This window comes from Globicephala melas, chromosome 16, assembly GCF_963455315.2.
Source record: "Globicephala melas chromosome 16, mGloMel1.2, whole genome shotgun sequence".
Classification (NCBI taxonomy): domain Eukaryota; kingdom Metazoa; phylum Chordata; class Mammalia; order Artiodactyla; family Delphinidae; genus Globicephala; species Globicephala melas.
The window spans coordinates 81,518,188-81,535,854 of NC_083329.1; the positions used below are offsets into that span (position 1 = coordinate 81,518,188).

The 17,667-nt window shown below is 51.8% G+C and overlaps 1 protein-coding gene across 2 annotated transcripts in view; it reads left to right on the forward strand.

Moving 5' to 3' along the window:
- Positions 1–2,305: 2,305 nt before the first annotated feature.
- C16H1orf198 (chromosome 16 C1orf198 homolog) overlaps positions 2,306–17,667 on the forward strand; it is a 33,549-nt gene continuing 18,187 nt past the window's right edge. The window contains exons 1-2 of one of the 2 annotated variants that reach the window (XM_030839643.2): positions 2,306–2,661; positions 14,527–14,577. In XM_030839643.2, coding sequence (XP_030695503.1) covers positions 2,329–2,661; positions 14,527–14,577 — 384 coding nt within the window. In that variant the 5' untranslated portion in view covers positions 2,306–2,328. The remainder of the gene's footprint in view (positions 2,662–14,526; positions 14,578–17,667) is intronic. The other variant, XM_030839644.2, reaches the window with a different exon arrangement.

The window sequence follows — 17,667 nt, forward strand, 5'->3', positions numbered from 1 at the left end:
TTCGTTCCTTTCTTCATTCATAATTCATTCAGCAAGTAGTCACTGAACCCTTAACTCTGAATCAGGCACATGCTTGTTCCCAAGAGTAAACAAGACAGATAAGGATCTCCCTACTGTGGAGTTTACATTCTGGTGGGGACTCAAGAACTCTTCTGAGAAAAACAGCTGAAATGACACTGGCCAAGAAACAGTTCCACAGTTCAAGACACCGAGACAGTTTAAACCTTAGTTAAAGCACTCTTTGCTATGTCTCCCTAGTTCTTAAGAAAAGCCTTCTAGGAACAAACACCAAATGCCTCAATAAAATGTTGATGAATAAAGGAATGCTCTTTGGAACAGTGCAAGGTTTTAAAGCATTTCAGAGGGTCAGTGACCACATGCTTGTCTCTTCATTTTGTGAAGAGCCCACTGGCTAAACCAAATCCACAAAGGACAAGGCAGCCTGCCTCTATCCAAACTCTTGCCTAAGAAGATGCTTAGCACTCGAATCATCCCACTATTTCACCTTACTACATATTTGGGGTTGGGCTATCTTTATTCTCCTGAGAAGACGCTCGGGAGAATTAAATGGCTCTGACAGATGACTTTGCTGAAATTAGGAGATAAATGGGCAGATAGATAGACAGATAGATTCACTATCTATTCACTATCTATCTATCTGCCCATTTATCTCCTAATTTCAGCAAAGTCATCTGTCAGAGCCATTTAATTCTCCTGAGTGTCTTCTTTTAATTTGGAAGAAAATTTCTTTTAGTTACCCCTTATCACCAAGATCATGGATTTTACATACTTTGGCTGACGTCCCTGATTTATTTCATACTATATTTATATTATGGCTTCTCTAGTAATAAATTATATTTGATCTGAAACACTTAATCGGGTTGTGCTTTTCTGCAATCAACATTTATCGTTGCAATTGCTGTGAAAACCGCATGCAACCAAGTTTCTAACAGCACAGAACCCTTTCTATGTGACTTTCAAAGCAACCTTAAAGATGTTAATTAAATTTCAAGAATACATCTTTAAACATCACCCACCTTATTAAACAAGTCTTAGAGGTGAGAAAGTAGGATTCAGGTTGGTGTATTGAAGTGCTTTATTGTTATTATTTGAGGCAACACTGGTTTATAACACTATACAAGTTTCAGAATTAGCCAAGAGTTACTTCAGAGGCAATGACCCTAAGTAACAGCTGAAATGCAGTTTTTTGTTTTAAATGTGGACATTTAATTCTCACCTGAGACCTGTTACAGTCAAATCAGCCAGAAAGTAAAGCAGATGAGGGCTCTGTATAATTTTAATCGTTGTGCTCTGGGGCACACTTCAAAATGGCCCGGTTGACCTGCCTACGAAAACTTTCTGCCGCTCTTCAGTTGGTTTGGAAACCTCAAGCCGCCTAGAGTTCTCGTGATTTTCGTGAGATTCCAACAGAAAGCAAAGACCCCGCGGCCGGCTCGGGGAATACGTCTTCACCTGCAAAAGCACAGCGAAGTGCAGGTGCACCAGCCCGCCGGCCCCAGATGCCTGCCGGCAGTTCCACACTCCCTTTTAGGGAAAGGCACTGTGAGTTACCCGGCACTTCATTTTACTCCTCTCTTTAGGAGGCACGGAACCTGATTTTCTTTCGCCACTCCCGACACCAGTCCAGTCTCCCCAGCTCGTACCTTCGGCGCCCTCGCTTCCCTGAACCCCCGACCCCCTTCCATCAGCTCACCGCGCCAGGACCCTAGCCCAGGTTTGGGACAGCTCAAAGAAAGCGAAAAAGATGGCTCGGCAGGGAAAGGGAATACAATAGGCATAAGGCGGCCGGTGGCTCGGACCAGAAATGCCGCACTTCGTAAGGAGAAAAAAGTTTCCTTTGTCAAACAAGTGACCACGTGGCGCTATGGCGGTCACCCCCAACAGTCCCGTCAGGCTGCCAGGCGCGGACCTGGGGATGCGCCAGCCACCTCCGGCGCTGGCCGAGGGGAGCCCCGAAAAGCGGGGGCCCCGCTGTAAGCCCTGAGAGAGCGGATCCGGAGGACGCAAGGAGGCGCGAGACGGTGGCTCTGGGAGCTGCGCTGAGGGCGGGGCTCCCGGGGGGAGAGGGGCGAGGAGCGCAAGGTTCCCGGAAGCAGAGGGGCACAGGGGGCGGGACCCTCGGGGGCGGTGGCGCGGAGGGCGGGGTCCCCGGCGTTGGGCGGGCGCGGGGGGCGCGGCTTCAGGGACTGGGCGGGAGGCGGGGTCGCTGGGGCCTTGGGCGCCCGGCTCCGGGCCGCGGAAGGGCGCCGTTCGCGGGGCGGGGCGGGGCGGGGCGGGGCGGGGCGGGGAGAGGCGGGCAGGCCGGGCATGGCGTCCATGGCGGCGGCGATCGCGGCGTCGCGCTCGGCCGTCATGAGCGGGAACCGGCCTCTGGACGACAGGGAGCGGAAGCGCTTCACCTACTTCTCGTCGCTGAGCCCCATGGCCAGGAAGATCATGCAGGACAAGGAGAAGATCCGGGAGAAGTACGGGCCCGAGTGGGCGCGGCTGCCGCCCGCGCAGCAGGACGAGATCATCGACCGGTGCCTGGTGGCGCCGAGCGCCCCGGCGCCCCGCGACTCCGGGGACCCCGAGGAGCTGGCGCGCTTCCCCGGCCTGCGCGGGCCCACGGGCCAGAAGGTGGTGCGCTTCGGGGACGAGGTAGGTGCGGAGCGGGCCGGGCTCCCCGCCCCCCGAGGCGTCCCCGGCCGGGCGGACCCCTGCCCGCTAGCAGCCGCCCCCGCCAGGCGCGCGGGCAGGGGCTGGAGAGGAGAAGGCGCAGGAACCGGGGTGGGTGGGACGGGCGGCCCGGAGCCGGAGGTGTGGGGCTGGGGGGCTGCCCGGGGCAGTTCGTGGAGGACCGCCGAGAGAAGGAAGGAGGTCATTCCAGACCCTCCATCTGGAGCTGCCCCGCCGGGCCGCAGGGGACCTGAGACTTGTCAGACCGAAGTGCCAACAACAAGGGATTTTAAGCCAGGCAGGCCTGGGTTCTGATCCATTCTGCCATTTAGCTCTCTGGCCGTGGGTGACCTAACCTTTAGAGCCTCAGTTCCCCCCGGGAATAATAATATCCCCCCTGGCCTGCCAGGGAAGGCAGTCAGCCTTTTATACGTAATAATATTACTATTTGTGGTGGGCTGTGTGCGGAGAGTGAAATTGTCCAGCAAGGTAACAAGAAGCAAGAGGTGCCTTCCAAGATCAGGAGGCAAAACCCGAAGCCCTAAGATGTTTCCGAGTGAGCCCGATGAGCTGCTTAGTTTTGGGAATGAGTACGGTGGCCTCCTTTTCCCAGTGAAAAACGAGGGATACATGCAAATGAGCTGTCGCAAGCCTTTGGGACATATAAGGGCATGCCTGGGCCTCTGACCTAGACACTCTGCTGGGCCTTCTAGAGGGCCGGACATTGTGGAGGAAGAAACACTGAAACTAGAAAAAACTCAGGGGTGACCCATACTAAGTCACAAAGGCCTGAGTGTTCTGTGCTTCTCCGAAAGTCGGCCTTTTCCTGGAAACGTGTTTAACTAAAACCTGTTTGGTGCCAAATCTGCGGCTCTTTGGCCTTTCAGACTCAACTTTTGTGGTGAGGGTCAAAGAAGTCCAAAGGAGCCTGCAGTATACAGGGAAATCCGCAGCCCTGAGAGCTCTGAGGCTGCAGGCAGGAGGGGCTGGGCTTGGAGAGGTTTTCCAAGGAAGTCGTAGACTGTGGAAGGAATTCTAGTTGAGGATGAGGTTTTAATCTGATTTTCCGGCGTGGGTGTGCTGAGACATTTATTAATACAAAATGTTTGTGGTCATAAACCCGCTTTCACATGGGGGAAGTGTGAGAGAGCGAAACTTTGCTTGCAACATTGCCTTATACTGACAGAATTAAAAGAAGAGTCTTCCATGGATTTTAAACTCTGAAGGCTTCGCCAGGAAAAAAACGAGGGTGTGGTAACGGAAGAGATGAGAATATAGGTTTAAAATGTAAGCCCAGAGCTGAAGCATTTTTAGTGTGAACATATGCATCTCTCTAAAGACATTCGCAGGGTTGGGGCTCAGATTTGGGTGATGGAAAAGCAGGCAGCCCCTCTTTGGAAAAGTCACGAAGAAGTAAACTGTGAGAAGAAATACACCTGCAGGAACTTACAGATGTTGCAGGGTCCCTGTCATTTCCCCTTAGCTTGCTGTCCGGCTAAGGATATCCGCGTGCCCGTTCACCATCCAAAAGCCCGTGCCATATAAGGGTCCAGAGTGGCTGATAAGGAAAGATGTGGCCAAGTGAATTTTGTGCTCCGATTCCTTAGCTGCGTGCCGGACTGAGCTGTTTGCGAATTTGTAAACGCAAAGCGATTTAACGGCCAACGGAACTTTTTGCTGTGGGACCTACATGTCCTTCCAGGAGCACGGGAGCCCTGATTTTCAGAATTGAACTCAGCTTTGCAAAACGGGTTGCAAGTATGTCCTGGAATGCCTCCGACCAACCTCTCAGCACGGATGGCTGAGGGACGGTGAGTTTGAGGACAGGTACGGAGGTACCTTGCTCAGAGCTTTTTTTGTTGTTGTTGTCTCCCCCTGCCCTCCTGCAGCGGCTGAGCGATTTCATCCCACTAGGGAGTTTAAAATGTGTTAGCTGGACTTGGCAAGAGGTTGGCACCAAAGTGGAGTTGGTGGTCTCGTGCCCAAGAGGAGGGTTGTACTTGGAGGAGGGTTGGCTCCTGGGCACAAGGGGCGATGATAAGGAGAGGGTGGCGGGTGACCTCTCGGTAGGCTGCTGGACAGAGTGGCCTGCATAGGTGGCCCCAGGTTTGTCCAGAAGGGCCCTGAACCAGACTGAGTCAGGCACTCTGTCCCTTCCTGTTTGATCTGTCCTCAGATGTAGCCCCTGGGGCCTCCACGGCCGATCTGGCAGCAGAGAATCCTCACCCTAGCTGTGCCACTGCCAGCATCCACCGTGGGCCCACTGAGGGACGGGTGCTCAGGGGCGCCCAGCTCTTGCTTTACCAGCATCTGACCTTGGATGATAAGCAGGTGGGCCCCGTAGATACTTGGGAAAGACCAGCTGGGATACTGGGCTCTGAGGGCCTTTCCTAAGGCTGTAATAGAGAGCGCCTGGGCTTGGTTGTGAGTCTTGGCTTTGTTCTGGCTTCCATCTACTAACCTGTTGGCTGTGGTGAACCCCTAACCTCTCTGAGCTCCTGCAACGGGAAGAACGTTTACAGGATGAGAGTAGAGACAGTGTCTAGGAAAGGCCTGTGGGATAAAACATGGTGGCTGCTGGTGAGAATATGAAGGTTGTTAGCTGTTGTCTCTCCACATCCACTTTTGAAAATCACTGTCGTGAAATCAATAAATTCCTCCTGTTGCTAAGCCTGGAGCTGGCCACATAGAGTCCCACGTGAGAAGGAGCTCTGTCCTGCTGAGCTCTAGGGATGGGCCTCGGGGCACATACTGAAAGCTGGGCTTGCTCTGTCCACACTGTGGCCATGATGTGCCCTGTTTCCTGATCAGGGGTCACACCCGCCTCAGATTGGGCCCCCCTTTCGGCTACCCCGAAGGACCAGGACGTCGCCTGTTCCTTTGAGTACTCTCCCTCATCGCTGGTAACATTGCTGTGTCCCACACAGCAGCATTTGACGTCAGATCATGCCCACGTGGCCTTCACATGGGACTGCCATCCAGTCATGGTTACGCGTTGAGGGAACAAACGAGTGGAAGCCTGCTTGGGCTCCGGGCTCAGCGCACATGCCCAAGTTGCCCAGCTGGGGCCACTCCGTGTAGGACAGGTGTGGCAGCGTGCCATCGCATGTTCGTTTTTCCCTTCGCTGTCTGTAAAGTGAGGAGACCAGCGTCCAGGCCCAGATCCACCCTTGCTTGGAGGGCGCGCCTGCCGAGGAGAGGGAGGCTGGCTGCCTTTGCGCGTTGAAGCCGTGAAGGTTCCTGTCGGTTTCTTGGTTCTTAGCACCTTGGCAGTCAATTGAGTGCCTATTTCCCAAAGCCCAGTGTATTAGACACTAGAGCCGCTCATGCTTTAGGGACGCTTAGTCTTCCCCTGATTTTCACCAGCTTTTTTAGAAATCCCTCCACGTGAACATATGATCTCAGTACAGCTTCAGTGCAAGGCTGCTGGCCCCTCCTGCCCCCTGGCCATCTCCCCAAGCCCCCTCCTGTGCAGAGAATCTAGAGCTGCTGCCGGTGGAACAGTTATCTCTCAGCAACGGAAGAGAAGCACCTGGCGTCCCCATACCTGGTTCTGGTCCTGCCGCAGCCCGGCTGCCCTCTTAGGGCGGGGTTCTCCCTCCACCGGGAGCAGCTGCCTGGACTTCTCTCGGGTTATAGGCCTTGCTTGGAACAGACATGGGCACAAGCTTGCCCTTTGGGTCAAGTACTTGGTCTGAACATTGAAGCATGGATGTTTCATGGAATGGATGAAAGCGAGTGGATGCTCTGAGCAGTCTGGCTTTCCCTGTGCTTCTCAATTACGGCGTTCTTCTTCCAGCAGTCAAAGTTCTGGGAATGGCTTGCTTTGGGAGATGAAAAGTTTTCATTTTAGAGGGATTTAGCCATCACCCCAGTCTGCTTCTGCCGCTTCCTGTTATCAAATAGCAAAAAAAACACACCAAAAACGAAGAAACAAAAACCCCGCAAGACGAAAACCCTGACTTTGCAGGCATGTGTCGCTCTCTGCCCCTTGCCCCCACTCCCAGACTCCTCCACTGATCTGAGCACATCAGTGAGAGTCACAGGCTTCCAAGCACTATGCCACATTCTTGGCTCCCGACAGGCCATAAGCAAGTGAACTCAGAAGTTTGGGCAGCCGGAGTATTGGCTTCTCAGGGACCTGCTTGCCTGTTTCACTTCTCTGTAAAGTAGGTGGGGCTGGGCAGGAGGGGGTTTCCACATGCCAGCCCCGGGGACCCTGACCTGGATTTCGCGTGCTGTAGAGCACAGGTTTGAAGCCCTGGAGCGAGGCAGTTCTGTCCCCTGTTCAGCAGCTTCGCGTGACCCGCAGCTCTCAGAAGGAGGTGTTCTCTAGCACCTGCCTCCCTCCCCCTCCTGCAGGAGCCTGGAGGCTTGCTCCCTGCTCTTTTACTCTCCCTGGCCTTCACCTCCTTTTCTGGGGCTGAGTCTTGGCCTCCCTGACCCCTGGATACCTTCTGCAGACCTCTGAAGGCCCCGTGGCTTTTCCCGTGCCCATTGCCCATCCGGCTTCTGCTCCCAGCTGGCTGACGAAGCACCTTTCCCTGACGCGCTCAGGAGGCTGGGGGTCAGTATGGAATCCCCCAGTGCAGCAGACCTCGCCGAGCCTCTGTCATCCAGTCCATGCCCTTGGGGCTGCCTGCCAAGGGCCACCTTGCCCTCGCTGCTTAGGGCCCAGGCTGGCCAGCTGTTTGTGTTTGCAAATAAACTAATTAAATGGGTATACAGCTTCTAAAGTAACGACCCTGTATGTTACTGTTAAAAGTTTCAGGCAATGCAGAAAGCAGCAGCATTATGAAGCAGAAATTGGTAGTGCCCTTCCAGAACTTTCCTCACTTATTCGGATACGTGTCTTCCTGATGCAGGACCTGTGACATGTGAGGTCACCTCTTCCCTGTTCACTTCAGCAGCTTGGCTTCTATTTTTCAGCCTTTGGCACAAAAAATGAGAAATTTGAGAGTTCCTTTCTCAGCGTTTGGACTTGTTTTTTAAGGAAGGCGGAATGTGTAATTATGATTCCCGCCTTCTGTCTGGCAGATGCGTGCATTTTTTAGAAAAGGTGACAGGGTGGACCTGGCTTTTCGTGTCCCTGCGCCTGGCGTCTGTGCCCGGGCTCCAGGCAGGAGTTGAGAACACGGTCATCCTCAGCCATCCAGTTGAGATGGTCAGATGGCCCTCTGCCCAGAGTAGCACCTGGCCTGGGACTATGCATAGCTGGGGCTCCTCGGGTGGGGCAGCTGTATTGAACAGGTGGCCTTGGGAGCGGAGGCAGCAACACAGGCTCCCCCTGGCCCCTGTGGGTGTGTGGCCCAGTGGCTACCAGGGAACAGGTTTTGCAAAGAAACGACTGGCTCCTTGTCTTGCAGGGAGGGAGGGGGCAGAGCTGGGAAACCTGTTGTCAGGTCTGGAGTCATCTTATAATTGACAGGAGTTACTTTTACACTCTAAAATGAGAGATTTCCTTAGTGCCAGAGAAAGTACCCATTTCTCAGAAAAAGAAATCAAGGCCAGACCTGTCTGTTAAACTTCTGGCTCGTTCTTCTCTTCATTTCCTTAGACACGTCCCCCACCCATCCTCCCATCACTACCTTGGCATGTTTCTGCTGAGGTCTGAGGAGGCCTGAGTTTCTGTATTTGTATTCATGGTGGAACCTGCCCAGGAGTTAAATCATAACTGCTTTTCTGTTGTTGGAACTGCCCTTTTGTACTTCCGGTGATGGCAACCCTCTGATCTCAGCAGAATTAAATATACTGCAAGTCAAAGGGGAAAACATCGATTCCATAAACATATAAACAATAGTCCCTAAGAATAACCAGTTGGTAAAAAAAAAAAAGAGCATATTCTTCTTCCTCACGTCTCCCTTTTTTAAAGTAGGGTTTATTTTTTAAAGCGGCTTTAGGTTCCCCAAAATTGAACAGGAAGTACAGAGGGTTCCCATATACCCCTGCACCCGTGCACAGACTCCCCCAGGATCAACACCCGCACCAGAGACGTGCATTTGTGAACGACCAGTGAACCGACACTGACATATCATGACCACCCAGAGCCCAGAGTTTACACTTCACTTTTTTTTTTTTTTTTTTTTTTTTGCGGTACGCGGGCCTCTCACCGTTGTGGCCTCTCCCGTTGCGGAGCACAGGCTCCGGACGCGCAGGCTTAGTGGCCATGGCTCACGGGCCCAGCCGCTCCGCGGCATGTGGGATCTTCCCGGACCAGGGCGCGAACCCGTGTCCCCTGCATCAGCAGGCGGACTCTCAACCACTGCACCACCAGGGAAGCCCTTCTTACTTTTTTTTTTGAATTTTATTTCCTTTTATTTTTTACACAGCAGGTTCTTATTAGTTATCTGTTACAAATCTGTTACAAATTAGTTATAAATTAGTGTATACATGTCAATCCCGATCTCCCAGTTCATCCTCCCCCTACCCCGCCCGCCCCCCCTCCTTTTCCTGCTTTGTGTCCATACGTTTGTTCTCTACATCTGTGTCTCTATTTCTGCCTTGCAAACCGGTTCATCTGTACCATTTTCCTAGATTCCACATATATGCGTTAATATACGATATTTGTTTTTCTCTTTCTGACTGACTTCACTCTGTATGACAGTCTCTAGGTCCATCCATGTCTCTACAAATGACCCAATTTCGTTCCTTTTTATGGCTGAGTAATATTTCATTGTATGTATGTACCACATCTTCTTTATCCATTCGTCTGTCGATGGACATTTAGGTTGCTTCCATGACCTGGCTATTATAAATAGTGCTGCAGTGAACACTGGGGTGCATGTGTCTTTTTGAGTTATGGCTTTCTCTGGGTATATGCCCAGTACATTTCTTACTTTTAAGCCAAGATGCCACTGTCTATCAACCAGAAACTCCCCTCATTTATGGAGGACAGTGACAGTATATGGTTCCAGTGAGCACTGTTTCTGAATCACTCAAGAAAAATCAGATATATTTCTGGGGAGCTTAATGGCTGGGATTCTAACTTTTAGAGACTCAGCCCTCTAGGTGGCAGGAGAAATTTAACAAACAGTGCACCATATTCTGACTACCACCTAAGAGTGTTTATTGTTTATGGTTACATACTAAGGGCATGATTAGAAACGCTGTTGCAGTAGTTTTATGTAATCTTTGAACTCTGGGAAGAATGAAATGAAAGCGGCCTTTAAACGTGATTTGCGGGGCCCTTGCTGTGTATTAGGAGACCGTTTGTGTGCCTTGGTTGACTATACTGCTACGCAGAACGTGATTCTGCCTGCTCCAAAGTTGGGTGGGTGAGAGCCAGCCCAGAAATCCTTGGGCTCCTCGTGACGGAAGCTGAACCCTGGTTGGTTTGGTAGAAGTCCTTATTTGGGGATGATGAGAGCCACCTGGCAGTATTCATTGAGGCCACCTTGGCAGGTGGGGTGGCCTGGGAAGACAGAGGTGGGTCCCTGAGCCTGGGAGGTCGGCAAGTGCAGCCTGTGTGGCCAAGTGTCCCCAGTGTGAAGAGGCAGTCAGGTGTCCTGTGGAGGACTGAAGTAGGTAAGCTGCCCAAGGGGAATGGCTGCCTTAGAATTACCTAGGGAGTTGTTGGTTTTCTAAAACTCAGTCAGGTGGGACCCACAGATTCTGCCTATTAAAACAGCACTCTAGATGATTCTTTTTTTTTTAATGTGGGAGTCTTGTCCTTCTAAATGAACTTGTTAATTCATTTGGTGGAATCTTTTTTTTAATTAATTAATTTATTTTTGGCTGCGTTGGGTCTTCGTTGCTGCACACAGGCTTTCTCTGGTTGCAGCGAGCGGGGGCTACTCTTCGTTGTGGTGCACGGGCTTCTCCCTGTGGTGGTTTCCTCTTGTTGCAGAGCACGGGCTCTAGGCATGCGTGCCTCAGTAGTTGTGGCACACGGATTCAGTAGTTGTGGCTCGCGGGCTCTAGAGCACAGGCTCAGTAGTTGTGGCGCACGGGCTTAGTTGCTCCGCAGCATGTGGGATCTTCCCGGACCAGGGCTCGAACCCGCGTCTCCTGCATTGGCAGGCGGCTTCTTAACCACTGCGCCACCCGGGAAGTCCCTAGGTGATTCTGATTTACAGCCAGACCTAGAACCTCTAGGCTAGAGATGCTCTTCAGAGAGTCTTGAGTCTGGTGCCTGTGAATGGCGCCAGCGTGGACCCAAGACCAGTAAGGACCCAGGAGCTGGTCATCCCCTCTGGCTACCTGGGACAGGTATGCCAGAGAGAGGGCATCTGCAGGAAGGTGCAGTTTGTTCAGGTTGCAGAATGGTCCCTAGCCTGTCCCTCAGAGAGGCCCAGAGTGGAAGCGAGACTTTCAGAGCGCTGCAGGGGTCTCAGAAGTGGTTCTTTTGACTGTTGCAGGAAAGGTGCCGCTCCCCGTCTGCGGGCTGCTAGTGGCCTGGCTTTGTGTAGGGGGAGCTCAGAGCTGCTCTGTGACGCCCGTGCTCCTTGCCCCACTTGCTCAGGCTGACCTATGGCCGCACTAAGGGACACCCGCTGTGGACAGTGCCACTTACGGGTGCTGTCCACCTCACACGCTTGAGACACGATGAAATTCACCGGCCCCAAAATTGGAAAGAAATTTATAAAAGAATAAATGTCCCATTAGTCTCCAACTTCATGAAGAGGAAAGGCTAACATTTATAACATTTCACGTTTGAAATGAATTCTAAGTCCAGAATTTTTCATTTTAGAATAATTTTGGAACAGTCCTGACTTTTACAGAGGAATCAACCAATTATAGATGAGTTACTTGTCACCAAATAATTTCTAAAGCAAAATTACCAAAATCCTTAAAAAATTTAAGAGTAGCAGTTACATTTAGTGTAGAATGTAGTGAATTTCAGCGTGTCTGATATTGGTTGCAGCTTGTGGTGTGTTCGGGAATGTTTAACATCTGGCTCCAGGGCAGTGAGGGGAGCAGCCCTGATGTGGAGCACGTGCTGGCAGCCATGGAGATGCTCCCCCAGGGGCTGTCTAAGCCCCCAGGTAGCTCACTGCATCAGAGCCGGTCAGGGAGGTGCGGTGGCCCCGTTGTGTGGTGTTACAGATGCACTTTCCATCTTGCAGGGGCAACAGATGTACGTAACCTCAAGAGCACAGATAATAGCAAGAGGGACTAAAGTCATTAGGAAACGATGTTTTTAGCATTTGTTACCTCTGTCAGGTTTTTTTTGTGGGGGGAGGGGACACTTTTTTGAAGAATGGATTTTAATTTTTGGAGCAGTCTTAGGTTCCCAGCAAAAGTGAGTAGAAAGTACAGATTTCTGAAGTACCGCCTACTGTCACACATGTGCAGCCTCTGCTACCGCCAACACACGCCCACCAGAGTGGAAGATTTGTTACAATGGATGAACCCACACAGCATTGTTGCCCAACATCCATAGTTTCCACTGGGGTTTACTCTTGCTGTGGTACGTTCTGTGGGTTTTGAGAAAAGCATCCATCATTACCGTGTGGTACAGAGTATCTCACTGTCCTGAAAATCCTCTGTGCTCTGCCTACTCAGCCCTTCTTCTGTTCAACCCTGGCAGCCACTGATCTTTTTATTGTCTCCATAGTTTTGCCTGTTCCAGGATGTCATATAGTTGGAATCATATAATATATATAGCCTTTTCAGATTCTTTTATTGTGGTACCATATTCAGAACATAAAATTGACCGTGCTAACCACTTTTAGGTGTACAGTCAGTACGTTCACCGTGTTGTACAGCCACCACCACTCTCCACTTCTACAACTTTGCAATCCTGATGCCGTTTTGCATGCAACTGCCTGGAAAGCCTGTGCTTGCCCCCAACGCTCTTCGTGGCTGGAGTGTGCAGCCAGTGGCTGACATCAGAGCTTCAATCACATTTTTGTTTGGCATGTTTATTTTTGTTAAGTGCTTTATTATTATTATTTTTATGAGCTCAGAATTGCAGAAATCTAAGGAATTTGCCCCTTGACTCCGTTTCTTGCTGGAGCAAACAAAAGATTATTGACTCGACACCAAGTTGGGGAGAAGTCACAGTGCACCCCTCTGTCTGCAGCCCCCTTGGAATTGCAGCCTGTCGGCGCTGCAGCCACTGGAGCCCGCTGGCTCACCAAGCCCCAGGCTACATCTTTCTTCCTCAGTCTTGCACTCATTCATCTTCCAAAGCCAAAAACCTTCTTACTGTGTTCTTTGCAGATTTCAAAGGGACTCAGGCTGCATAATTAACACTCAGAGGATCGATCATATCCCATGAGAAAGGGCGTCCGGCTCCGGTGTGTCCTGCTTTTGGTCAGTGGTCCTGTCCCCTTCTCTGCCTCTGCCCGCCCAGTGAATCTCCACACGCCTCCTCTGTCCCCTGAGGTGGCCACTGGGCTTGTCCCCACCCCACCCCCCGCCACCTCCCCATAGAGGGAGCACATTTACCAGTTGGTTTCCCTTTGCCCTTTTCCACAGGTCCAAATCTAGAACAAAGGGAACATACATTCCATCAGCCTCCTTTATTTTTCCCATGTGAAAACAAAGTCCTTCTTGTTTTATTGCTTCTAAGAGGAACTTAGAGGGTCCTGAGATCACAGAATTTTAAGGACTTTCAGGTCATTGAGCTCAACTGCGCTCTTCTCCCACGCCCTGACCACACACACACAGACCTGGATGCAGGAGCCCCTCAGCCGAGACTCGTTAACTCACATTTCTGCTTTTGGAGGGACGCAGTTTGTAAGTTGAGGAGTACGCTTGGACTTAACTGAGGTTCCCAATGGGAGCGTAGTGGCCCACGTTCCCTCTCATTTTTACAGTTTTGCCTGACAGCCAGGAGTGAATAGGAGACATAGCTTAGAGGCCAAGGCTGGGGATGGAGTTGGTACTGAAGGAAGTGGACCCTCTGCAGAACTCCAGGAGGGGGAGGGGAGCCAGGTAACCTAGCTCTGGGGCTAGGGAGTGCCTCTGGGCGCGAAGACATCATGTACCTGGGGTGCTTTATGCAAGGACAGTCTCAGTTCAAAATATTTTATGCCATTTTCAGTCTGTATCGCCCAGGATGTCCCAGTTTTTGGTTCAGAAAATAAGATTCCTCAGCAGAAGCTGGGCACACGTGAGACATTTGCTAGTATAGGAATACAGCTGGAGAGTTGGAGGGGTGGCCTAGGAAAGGCGATCTTACAAACCTTTGTTCGGGTCAGTGGATCCAAGGTCAGACTCTCAGTGACTGTTCGAAGGGCTCCTTCTCTCCTGTTCCGCTTGTGAGGGTCGGAAGGATTTCAGAGTTTTCACTATAATTAGGCAGCTGCATTCAGTTGGCATTTTCTTCACTGACAGGCTGGTCACTGCCTTTCAGATCTCTGGTAGGCACTTAGGGGGATGGCGGGGGGCGATGCTCAGACAGTTACAGGTGTTGATTGGCAGATAATCACCCGGCCTCCTTTTCCTCTGTTACCTCATTTTATCCTCACAACAGCCCCGCAGGGGCAGCGCAGTTCTCCTTTCACAGATGAGGAAACTGAGGCTAAAAAGGCTAAGTCATCTTCCCCTGGCCGTGTGGCTAGGCGCTGGCAGGGCCGAGACCTGAGCCCGGAAGCCCTGTTTCCTTCCCCTCGGCCTCCCTGTCATCGAGTCCGTCCTGGGGCTCCCAGGCATTCATCGAATGTCCGTTTGGCAGGGGACGGGCGTACCTGGCAGCCGCGGCCAGCAGGGTGAGGGGGGAGCCAGACCAAGAAGGTCAGCACATTCTCTGCAGAGCGCGACAACTTCGGGCTTGTTTTGAGCCGGGACTTGGGATTCTTCTGGCTGAAGTTTGGTTCCCCCATGGCCTCGGGTGGTGGCTGTCTGCGCGGGGTCCCTTTGGGTATGGATTTCAGATTTATTCTTGAATTTTTATTTCAGGACATAACTTGGCAAGATGAGCACTCTGCCCCTTTCTCCTGGGAAACGAGGGTAAGTTGGGTTAAATTTAGATTTGTTTGTCTTCTTAAAAAGCGTGGCGTCCTTAGGTATTTTCCGTTCAGCCCTTGGTGGGCTCAGACGGCCGCGGGCTGCGGGTGATGCGCCCCCTGCCGGTGGGAGAGGAGAGGTGGAGGGGCGGGGCCTGCGCCGCGTTGGGCTTGGTGATGGATGGAAGCGTGGCGGTCGGCGCGCTGGGCACGGTCGGCGCCCCTGTCCTGGGAAAAGCAGGGGCAGCCCCTCGGGGGGCTTTCTCGGCCCACACTTCTGCCCACCAGCACTCAGTGCCTTGTTGGGGGCTCCATAAGGCAAAGCTTTGAGGGAAGCTTTTCTTGGCGGGGGGACGGGGTGGTTAAGAGCTGCTTTTATTAAAGTGAAATGCGAAGGGCAGCCGAGACAGGAAGGTGGGTGGATGTGGAGACAAGGCTGCAGATGCATCAGAACTGCCTGCAAGAGTCACCTCAAAGGCAGAGTCCTGAGGGAAGAAGGGAGGAGGGGAAGAGTGCCCTTGGTACCCTTTGAAACTGGAATAGCCGGTGGATACAGATGTGCAACCCAGCCTGGGTGCCTGATGCTGGTCCCCAGTCATTCGTTTATTGCTGTTAGTGTTATTGTTGCCAAAGTTGCTTAAAAGTATCAAGCTTAACGGGGTTTATCCATTTCCCCATTCTCCCTAGTTGTCCCGGTACAAGTGCATTAATAAGTAGCGCAAAATGACCAAAAGGCAGGTGTCTCAAACCCAAGGAAGAGAAGGAAAAAGACCAGGATTCTCTGACTTCTAGAACATTCTCTGCTGTGTGTTGGAGGGTCCTTTCCCTAATGGGGGTGGCCAGGACGGCTGTGTACCTGCAATAGGGCTTAGGCTTGAGGCTGGATCAGGGCTTTCAAGCCGTGACACTTGAAGGGGCTTGTTTCTTGGTTTTCCACTTGTCCCTACAGTTGCTCATCCTGATAGAAACGGCGTCCAGGGGGCTGTAGGGAGGGTGGGTCAGAGCGGGATGCGGCAGTGGGGGGGGGGCTCTGCAAGCCACCTGAGAGGCCCTCAGGGGTCTGTGTCTTAAAATGAAGGATTTGATGAGGACTCAGATGGATGAGGGCAGCCGGCGGCGTTGCCCACAGGCGGCGCAGTTGGTTAGCTGATTGCCCCAAGTGACGCGAGCCGCCCTAGGATGAGGAAGCCTGTGAAAGTTGAGGGGACCCTTACGTGAGAGTTGAGAGGTGGCTTTTGCGAATACGTGGCATTAATGCAGATGGCCGTGCTCCTCCCGCAAGCACAGACTCCTGCCTTGGGGGGTCCAGAACGTCAGGTCCTAAACATCCTAAAAATAAAGATGCAAATGCCTGCATCCTGCGTGCGTGATTTTTTTTTTATTTCCGTGGCAGATTAATAACCTAGGTCTGCGCAGAGGGCAGGGCGAGCAACAACGTTGTGCCTGGAATTGGAGTCTCCTTCAGGATCTGGACACTGGTTAAGGGGTGGCTGAACCAGCGAGGATGGCTGGGAGGCAGCCAGAGAGGGTGAGGGGCAGCCTGGGATTGTAGCTTCCGAGCTCCGAGACCCACCCATAAACCCCTTGTCCAGTGACAGGGCAAAGGGAGTTGGAGGTGGCTAGAAGGGACCTCGCCACAGTGACGTTCAGCCAGGGCCGTCAATATTCCTTTTATATGGGTTCCCCAGATGGGTAACTGACAAGCACTACAGTTAAGTCCCCTACGTAGGAACCTTCAGGTTACAAACTCTCAAAGATGGGAACCATCCACGTCAGGCGTGAGGGAAACTGCAGCTTCCTCCATCTCCTATTGCTGGCGCTCCTTCAGCTCTACCGTCTCCCACCTCCTCTCCCTCCTCCAGTCAGTACCTCTTCTTGCCTGTTCACTCGATGCCCGCCCCTGGACGCCAGCTGTTGTCCTGGACTACTGTCCTTTTCAAGGGACTGTACTGTAAGACTAAACATGTTCTATTTTTTGTTTGTTTGTTATGTGTTATTTGTGCGAAAGGTATTTTAAACCTGTTACAGTACAGCACTAGATAGCCCATGTGTTAGTTGGGTACCTACATACAGCTCGTTCGTATGTAGGGGCCTTACTGTAATCCTAGGCAGATGGGCAGTCTGCAGGGGGCAGTGGACAGCCTCGGGGACAGTGGCCCGGAAGGCAGCACAGTTGTTACTGGACTGGGCCCTGTGTTTGATGATGTCTCAGTGATGAAGACAGAGAAGTCGAATTAGTTAAAATGCCCCGAGCCCCAAGTCCATCGTGCCCCCCATGAGGATATCTCCTCTCGTAAGAATTTACCTTGTTAAATGTTCCTGAGTCAGCCGTTTGTGGGACGGGATGTTTCATCTGTTATTACCTTGATGCAGATGACATTCTGGGGCAAAGACGGGGCAGCACCTGGGGCGGCTGCTGAGAATGAGGCTCATTGTGGGAACAGGTGCCGGGAAAAGGTCTCCAGAACAAGGTGTGCTGACCCAGTCCAGCACGGGTCACACTCGTGCTGGTGTTAACTGTCCACAGACACCATCCAGGTCCCTTAGGAACCTGCATAAATTGAGAAGGCTTGATAAAGTTAAGTCAATATGTGTTGCTCATTTTAATTAACTTGTTTGGTTTTTTTTTTTAGTAAAAGGTAGTCTTTGTGGCTCAGTTCTCAGTTTCATTTTTTTTTCCGTTGTAGTATAGTTACTTTACAGTGTTGTGTTAGTTTCTGCTGTACAATGAAGTGAACCAGCTGTTTGTATACCTGTATCCCCTCCCTCTTGGACCTCCCTCCCACCGCGCCCCTCCCCCCATCCCACCCATCTAGGTCATCACAGAGCACGAGCTGAGCTTCCCGTGCTATACAGCAGGTTCCCACTAGCTATGTGTTTTACACAGGGTGGTGTATTTATGTCAAACCTAATCTCCCAATTCATTTCACGTTCCCTTTCAATGAGAGAACCAGCTTATTTCATGAACAGGTGGGCTGTGTCCTCACCTTTTGATCTGAGCTCTCAAAATCACACTTACGTGATTTAAAGTCAGAACTTTGTAGGGGCAAAACAGAGAGCGTTCCAGAGAGCAAAGGGCCTTACCCCTGCTCTG